This window comes from Choloepus didactylus, chromosome 2 (assembly GCF_015220235.1).
Source record: "Choloepus didactylus isolate mChoDid1 chromosome 2, mChoDid1.pri, whole genome shotgun sequence".
Classification (NCBI taxonomy): domain Eukaryota; kingdom Metazoa; phylum Chordata; class Mammalia; order Pilosa; family Megalonychidae; genus Choloepus; species Choloepus didactylus.
This window is the reverse complement of record NC_051308.1, coordinates 19,073,910-19,083,318: the sequence shown is the minus strand read 5'-3', so window position 1 is coordinate 19,083,318 and position 9,409 is coordinate 19,073,910. Positions and strand designations below refer to the sequence as shown.

The 9,409-nt window shown below is 40.4% G+C and overlaps 1 protein-coding gene across 1 annotated transcript; it reads right to left on the bottom strand.

The window, feature by feature from the left end:
• Positions 1-1,105: 1,105 nt before the first annotated feature.
• Positions 1,106-3,252, bottom strand: LOC119511126 (60S ribosomal protein L37a-like). Its single transcript, XM_037805550.1, has 2 exons — positions 3,178-3,252; positions 1,106-1,396 (listed from the first exon to the last, which is right to left on the bottom strand). Exons 1-2 carry the CDS (start codon positions 3,250-3,252, stop codon positions 1,106-1,108), a joined length of 366 nt encoding a protein of 121 aa, XP_037661478.1.
• Positions 3,253-9,409: the final 6,157 nt, after the last annotated feature.

Genomic DNA, 9,409 nt, shown 5'->3' with positions numbered 1-9,409 from the left:
TGTCAGGGGTGGGGCTGAAATAATGACCACAGCTATCCCTGTCCAGGGTGGGCTGAAACAGCAGCTCAGAGGCAGGACCCAGTGATCCGAATTTGCCGATCAAAAGCCATGATCAGTGCTAGGCTGTGCCCTCCAGCCCCTCTGCACCCCTCACACCATTCCTGGGGAAGAGGACCTCCACGCCCCTCGCCATTTGTGGCAGCCAGACAGGGATTGGACCTTTAGGCACAGTGCCTCAAGTCTGGGATGGGCACCAGCAGTGCTGCGTAGCAAGCTACTCGTAGTTCTCTACCACAGTTTCTCTGCTTCTTTATTCCATCCTTCCCTGGATGCTGTACAGTGCTCTCCTGGCTGCCAGAGTCTCAGAACAGCTGTATTATTTTTTTCCAGAGAGTTCCCGCCTATCCACTAGCTGTCTTGGAGGAGGAATGAGCCCTGGAGCTCCCTACTCCTCCATCTTCCCTGGAAGTTCTCAGTACCATTACTTTTTTTTAAATTATTATTTGTAATGCAATTTTATTGAAATATATTCACATATCATACAATCATCCAAAATGCACAGCAGTTGATCATGGTATCATCATATAGTTGTGCATTCATCACAGCAATCAATTTTTGAACATTTTCATTACTCCAAAAAATAAAGAATAAAGATAAAAGTAAAAAAGAACACCCAAAGCATCCCATACCCCCTTGCCCATATTCATTTACTGTTTGTCCCCATTTTTCTACTCATCTTTCTATACTCTGGGTAAAGGGAGTGTGAGCAATAAGGTTTTCACAATCATGCGGTCACACCATATAAGCTCTATATTATATAATTGCCTTCAAGAATCAAGGCTACTAGATTGCAGTTCAACAGTCTCAGATATTTCCTTTTAGCTATTCTAATAAACTAAAAACTAAAAAGGGATATCTATATAATGCATAAGAGTTACCTCCAGAGTGACTTCTCGACTCCATTTGAAATCTCTCAGCCACTAAAACTTTGTTTCATTTCTCTTCTCTCTTTTTTCGGTACCATTATTTTTCTTTTCTTTTTTTTTTTTTTTACATAAAGTAACCCATTTATTATAAGGTAGAGGTGTTTCAAGCTGAGGTGTGTCTACTGGTCTTTCAATTCCTTCAGTCTCCTGATGATAGACTTTACTGCGACTGCAGAGATGGCATTGTAGGTCCAGGCACCACCAGCTGCTGTTTTCATGCAGGAACCACAGTGCCAGATCCCCACAGCTCTTCTCTTCATTTTGGTTTTGCCACAGAAGGAGCAAGTGTACTTGGCATGCTGGCTGATTTCAATTTTCTTCACCATTTTCCTGAGGGAGGCACCATAACAGGTCCCGTATTTACCGACTATTCCAACCTTCTTGGTGCATCTCGCCGCGTTTCTGCAAAGCTATTCCGGTACCGTTACTTTTAAACAAATACAACTCATTACAGTGCACATATGCAGATAAGCGAGTCTCTCCCTCTAAATATAAAGTAATGTTGTTAGCGTGGAGGCAGCTATTGATAATCAAGGACTGATTATCCAGTCTGTTCTCTATCCAGGCTCTCGCTTTTCTCCTTTATTCCTTTTTCCCAGCCTTGGGGATCCTCAGGCCACCATTGCTAGCCAGCAAGGGAAGAGGCAATTACTCTTTTTTTTTTTTTTTAAATTAAATTCAGTTTTACTGAAATATATTCACATACCATACAATCACCCATGGTGTACAATCAACTGTTCACAGTACTATCATATAGTTGTGCATTCATCACTCCAATCCATTTTTTAACATTTTTCTTACATCAGAAAGAATCAGAATAAGAATAAAAAATAAAAGTAAAAAAGAACACCCAAATCATCCCCCCATCCCACCCTATTTTTCATTCAGTTTCTGTCCCCATTTTTCTACTCATCCATCCATACACTAGATACAGGGAGTGTGATCCACAAGGTTTTCACAATCACACTGTCACCCCTTGTAAGCTACATTGTTATACAATCATCTTCAAGAGTCAAAGCTACTGGGTTGGAGTTTGGTAGTTTCAGGTATTTACTTCTAGCTATTCCAATACATGAAAACCTAAAAAGTGTTATCTATATAGTGCATAAGAGTGTCCACCAGAGTGACCTCTCGACTTCATTTGAAATCTCTCAGCCACTGAAACTTTATTTCATTTCATTTTGCATCCCCCTTCTGCTCAAAAAGATGTTCTCAGTCCCATGGTGCCAGGTCCAGATTCATCCCCGGTACTGCCAGGGAGATTTACACCCCTGGGAGTCAGGTCCTACAAAGGGGGGAGGGCAGTGAGATCACTCGCCAAGGTGGCTCAGTTAGAGAGAGAGAGGGCCACATCTGAGCAACAGAGGCACTCAGGGGGAGACTCTTAGGCACAATTATAAGCCAGGTTTAGCCTCTCCTTGAGGCAATTACTCTTTAATATAGCAGTTCAAATTTGGATGCTAGCAAGGGTAGGGAGGAATTGAGGAAGATGTACTTAATGGAAAAGATAAAGTCTTTGGATCATCTTTATATCTGGTTTCTTCATAATTCTCCTAATTTCCTTAACTAATCTTGGGTAATTTCAAACTGGTTGTACAGAGGATCTTAATGATTTAAAACAAAATGCTACAAAACATTCTCTACCTGGCCATGCCATTTGAAGGACATTTCTTGTCCTTTCTTCTCTACCCTGGGCATGGAGCCAGGGGTGATGGCAGTGGTGAACTAATATATGCTCTCTGTATAGATTAACAGTCTCTGGGAGATGCACAAATAGTTTAGCTCAGTGGCCTGCCTCATAAGAATTCTTTGAGGAGTTACTAGTTAGTGGTTATAAGGTACTATAGAAGCATAAATTGCCTCTGAAAATGCTCAACAATAAGACATTTCTCAAAAGAGACTCAGTCCCTTCCGTATTTTACAGGAATTCCAACTCAAGCAGCTTTACACAGGCATTATCACTTAATTACCAATATAAATCTCACTAGCAACTTCCATAATTTCATTTGCAAATGAATGGATGCACCTCCTAAATCATTCCCTCCTTTTCTCTCTCTCCCCCAGATTATTTCGTAACTTGATTTGCGAGAAACTCAGCATCTGTGATTTCCAGAGGCTCTTGGTTTCCCAGTTTCATTCTAGGCCAATATGCACCCTGGAATATGGCAATACTGGGACTGTGGAATTTTACCTGGTTCCCATTCAAGCCCATAAATCCCTCCTTGGCCTGGGTGGGAGTAGACACATAGCAGAAAACTGGCTCCATTTGCTTGAAAGGTTCACAAACCACAGTGAACCCTGTAGTGATCCGAGGCCAAGTTTCCGGTATGTAATGAAAACTGAAACTTAGTTTTGGGTTTCTTCAGCAAATTCACAGAGAACCAGTCATGACAAGAGACTTGTGAGGTGGCAAGGACAAGCAGCAATCATGAAGAACTGAGAAACCCAGCAGTAAATTCTATTTCTAGCTTGACCATAGACTTTGCTGAGTGTCCTGAGGCCAGTCACCCACCCTCACTCTACTTGGTTAAATTTCTCTAACATTGGCAGGGTGCTTTTTACCACAGCTTATCTTTCTGGGATTGGTGGGCATTTTGGGATAGTAATAGTCCCTTGAATCTCTTTTAACTACAGATGCAAGACATGTTCAGAATATTACCATGATCCCATCATACCAACACGTGCCTTTTTTTCCTAGTCACTTTTCTACAATTCTTGCCCTTAGAAGTGGGCTAGGAGAACAACAGTCTAGACCCAATTCTTTCAGGTTCATCTATAGTCCCCTCACAGACTTACATTCTTAAAAAAAGAAAATAGAAAAACAAAATCTACTTTAGAACCATTGCCTGAATTTCTGAAGTCTTGCTCTTATTTCTTTTTAGTTGTCAGCTTTTGATTTCAGGTACATTCACACTTGTTTGGCTTTCAATTTACGGAGAATGCTGGAAAAGGGATTCACGCAATATTTAGAGGGTTTGTCTAAATGACCTTCTGGATCCCTTCCAACTCAGAGGTTCTGTGAGACTATGAAATGCCTCGTGACAAAGAAATAACATGGGCTTTGAAGTCAAGCATACTTGGCTAGAACTCCTAGCTCTAACATTTACTAGCTGTGTGACTTTGGGTAAGTTACTTAACCATTCCGAGCCTAAGTTCTTCATCTGAATAAGTGTGTCAACGTCAGCTACAAAGAGTCACTGTGAGGATTAAATGAGAAGCTATTTATAAAATGTGGAACAGAATGCCTGGTATATAGGAAGTGCCAAAGTAGATATTAGATTCTGCTTTTCTTTATTCACACAAGTCTCCAATGGATGAAAAATTTAGGCCATAATATATTTGAATATTGTTTCTGTCTTCACTTCCAAGGACTTACTTCAAAAAGAAAAAGAAAGAGGGAAATAAACAGTAACTCTCAAGAGGCGCTTTTGTAAGCATTGCTCATCCATTGAAATGTACTTTCTATTCAAAAACTAGGTTATTAATTATTCATTGCTATTGGAACTGAAAATAAGGACAGAGCTCCCTGCTTAAGATCCAGAGTTTGACAAGAATAGTGTTCCAGTTGCCTGATTTTGATCATTTCCCGGTATCTATTTAATATCACTCAAATCTCAGATTTGCAGCGTTGGAAGTCATGCAAACTTTAGACTAGAAGACTGTTCAGAATATTTGGTAAATGCCCTGGAATGACTGTTCACTCTACTTTCATTTCCAGTCCAGGCAATGCATTTCTGGGGGATTATTTCACAGCATGGGTGGCCCAAGTCCCTTGGCCTTCAGCCTATGGCTCATTACACCACTCTGGGCAAGCAAGAACCATCCAAAAGTGCAAGTCTTTCTTTCCTGCCCCGGTGGCATGAGTAACATCATTAACTCTTCAGAACTGAGGTTTGGGATTACATAAAAATCGTAAACCCCACTGTGTTAACAGTAAGAATACCAGAGAAGCAAAGTGTTTGCAGGGATTGTTTTCATGCCAGAGATGTGGTTGCCCTAATAAACAATCCTTGGGATATTTTCCCCTAACGATTGTATTTCACTGGGAGTGTGGGTTTCAAAATGGAAGCTCTAGTTCCAGAGAGGAGAAACTGCAAGAAGAGGCTCGGTTTTGCAACTCTTCCTCCAAGGGGAAAAATACTGCTGACGCTTCCCCAGGAAGAGAAGGACGGGAAGAGCACAGCTGCGCAGTGTGCTGTTTCCATGCGCTCTATAAACGAAACTTGCTAAAGTGTAAAAAACGTCGCAGGGCACACGGCATAAGAAGAGACACAGTAACACATTTCCTAAGGGCAACTGGAAGGCCCGGCCTCGCCGCCCATTGTGGATCCCGCGCACCACCTGGCGGCTCCGGCTCAGACTGCGCGCCTCATCCGGGGCTTTACCCGAGATGCCTTTCAGCACCTGTTGGTCTCCCGGCTGGGCTTTCTTTCCGGAATTAATGCTCGTGAAATGTTCTGCAATGATATATAACTCATAAAGAGAAGGAACGCGCTGTGTGGCTTTTACGTTCTGTTGGAAGTGAGCACTGAGGTTCCAAAGGACGCTCCTGAGGGCCGGGTGTTGTGAATGCCGTCCTGTTCTACAGCTGGATCCTGGAGGCCCGGGGTCTCCCCGGCACTGCGACCGTGAGCCTTCCTTCCGGGCCTGACTGCACATCCCACCGACCTGAGTGATGGGCCCTAACCAGTCTGCCGCCCTCGCTGGCCTCCTTTCCATATCGTGATCGCGCACGTCTCAGCACAGGCGTCTCCCTCTTGCTCCTGCTAGGAATTCATGTATATTCTTTTTTTCTCCAGCCTTCTGAATCCGACACTTTCCAAGACTCCCTCCATGAGGCTCTTACATCCTCAGAATATCTGCCTTATTTTTGAGCACACCAGTGTTTCCAAAGTGCGTTCCAAGAATACTGGTTTTATTATTCAGAATTTTAATTTAAAAAAAAAAAAAAAAAAAAAAAAAAAAAAGATGTTTCAAGTTTGGAAAATTTTGCGTTTCACAAAGTTAAAACATACCATTGTGGGACTTTGCAGAGCTCTTAAATTCTGAGAACATGGCAGACTTCTAAGAGGGAACTATGGTTTGCTAGAGTTTCTAAAGTTGTTTCATATTGAAACCCACCCACATCCATCTTTAAATACATCTTGAAGGTATTGCATTTTGCAAAATAATTTTGGGGGAAAAATTGGTCCATCCTACTCACTTGATACATAAGTATATAGCTATTTTTTTAAAAGTGTAAAGCATCTTATTTTTATTTCCACTGGGAAAAATCTGTACTTTAATAGAAAATCTAGCCTGCCGCTTGTTTTTGTAAATGACGTTTTAACGGAATACAGCCACATCTGATTTGTTTCCCTATTGTCTTTGGGCACTTTTATGTAATAGTGGCCAAGTTGGGTAGTTGGGACAGAGACCTTATGTCCTGCAAAGCCTAAAATATTTACTGTCTAGTCCTTTACAGAAAAAGTTTCCCAACCCCTGGTCTAGACCATACCCTTCCAAGTTATCTAATTCTGATCCTATAGGGTTCTGCACCTTCCACGTCTCTCAGCTGTTTTACAATTCTGTAACTTGTAGATAACTGATAGCAATACAAAATAACTCTTGCCTGTAGGCAGGAAGAAGCCAGTTTTGCCTCCATTTGCTCATTCCTTTCAGTATTCCTGGTCTAAAAATGTGTCTGTTTTTTGGATTCTCTTCTTGAACTGATTGTAGCATCTTACCATTCCCTCATTAATAATGAATTAAATAAAATGTTTAACATGTGTTCATTTTATATCTGTATGAGAGTCATAATTTTACATTTTTGGGAAAATTATCCTTTAACATATCAATGTTAAATTTCTTGGATGTAACAGTATTATGATTATGAAAGAGAATTGTTCTTGCTCTTAGAAGATACATGCTGAAGTCTTTAGGGTGGAGAATCATGCTTCCTATAATTTACTTTCAAACTTGCAAGAAATATGTGTGTATAGACATGTTCATATTCATACTTATATTTATATTCATACATAGAAAGAAAGCATATATGTAAAATATTAACAACTAGTGAATCTAGGGGAAGGACATATAGTATCCTTGTATGAAGTGCTATTCATTCAACTTTTCTGTAGGTTTGACAATTTTCAGAATAAAAAATTGGGAGGGCAAGTTTATGTTGTATGCCTACCTAAGCATGTAGCTGGCTCCATGTTCTATACTTCTCGATGTTTCTTCAGTACTTCTGGTAGCAGCTAATTATAGATATTTGTTAGTTGTTGAACTGTTTGCAGTGGGTACTACAAATAAGAATAAGTAAGTGAAATTAATATTTCTATTGTTGTGCAGCTAAATTTCTTTTTGAGTTCCTAATGGTACCAAGTGAACAATGGTAGAATTTGTGTATGTGTGTGTGTGTTAAGGTTTATTGTTAACTTTTTTGCCTATAGTCTCTAAGATGCAACTTTATTGTGCCTTTGCAAATGGGATACTTTTTAAAAAAAAAAAAAACTGATCAAAATTTTCCACACATACAGCTGTATATGATAGATTACAGTGCAACACTATTCTTATTACATAATTATAGAAATGCTATAGAACCCAAGAGTATGGGTGAGCAAAAGAAATACAGTCCTGAGCCAGCTAAACAATATGAGTTAATTAATCTTTTTAGTATAAGTTAAGAAAACACAGAGGAGAGAAAAAACGTGCATGTACACAGTGGTCATGAGCAAAACATACTAAACACCTGTTCCTCCCCAGACCTGGGGGGTGGTGGGGGTGATGGTGAGTTTCAGCACATGCACACTCACACAGGCTACCATTTTCTTCCCCAGTACATTCACTCCCACCCCTTCCCCAAAGAAAAAAGAAGACACTAAATCCTAGGGAACCCCACATCTGCCATGCCAAAGAACATTAAGTGACTGCTAAAATAAGTATGTAGGTCCTCACCTATAGCACGGAACAAAGCATGTGCTACAAGCTAACTCAAGCTGCTTTTGAAAATATATGAAGCATAGGCCCCTACAACTTAAAATTGTAGGGGGAAATGAGAAGAAAACTTTGTTTCTCTCCCTATCTCTTAAAGTAAAATCAACAGCAGAAAATTCAAGGAGTAGAATTTTTTTAAAGCTAGATTTCAAATCATTTTAAATGAACCCTGGATCTGACCTTCTAAGGTACTCATTTCAAATTTAGCATACTACTTTTTGGAGTGTGTTTGGGATGGAATTTGAAATGCACAATTACTGTACATTATGGCATGACCCTCACCCCTAACTTGACATCATGGTTTCAACACAGGTAGGCATTTACTGTAAGTTTGAAGCATTCAGCATACTTGGTGGTATGACTAGTGTGGTGACAATGAGGGGAGAAAGTAAGTTAAATTCTCAAACACTGTGTCATTTTGTGTAAAGTTTTGAGGATTGAAATTTTCTGCCAAAGGGAAGCAGAGAAAATGAAGTTTTACAGAATGCTGCCTGTTTCTAAATCTAACAAGCACACTAAAAATAGCTAAAGCGACTGAGCTGCCCAGAGGCTTCTTGGGTCGCCTGAGGAGAGTTCCTGCTCGGAGAATCTGTCCTTCAAAGATGCTCCTCTAAACTGCACTGTGAGCTCCTGGTTGCTGCAGTGCTCTCTTGGGCTGCCTTTCATTTACCCAAAAGGAAGCAGTGGCTTGAGTGGACTGAGCTGTTCCTTAATTGAAGGATACCCTGGAGTAAGAGACATTCTCTCTCTGACAGAGGCTGATCTTCCAGAAGGCAGATGCAGAACGTGGGCTCAGAGACCAGACCACCCTGAAATCAGGGTCAACCAATAGCAAACGAGCTTTGGCCACAAATAACACTAACTTAAAAAAAAAAAAAAATCCCTTTCTTTCCATTCCCACTGATACCACACTCTTTAAGATCCAGAGTTTTTTTTATCTGGGCTATTTCCATGTCTTTCTATCCAGGCCCTCTGTCTCCAGTTTTCCTCCCTCCAATTCATCCCACATGTGGATTCCAGAATATTTTCCTGTAGTCCAATTCTGTTCAATTAATTTAATTGAATTGAAAAGAAATCAACCAACCAATTAACCAAAAAGGTAAACAAATGCCCTTCCATGGTTTTTCATCTATTATTGAGTTACCTCAAGCCCATTAACCAGCCCTAATAACCAGTCCTATCTTTCCAACCATACTGGCCACCTCTCATTCATCTACTCCACTAAAAACCATACACACAGAGAGAAGAGTCATATCTTATGTTCCCCTCTGCATTGGGATGGCAAAGAACTGTCATGTTCATTTTTCTAAGCCGCCACAATGTTTAGCATAGTATTATTTCAATAATAGGGATTCAAGAAATAGCTTTTGAATGATGAAGGAATTTATGAATGATTTCTGCTGCACCTTTGGAGCTTGCTCTTTGAACATTATAGTTACACTTTT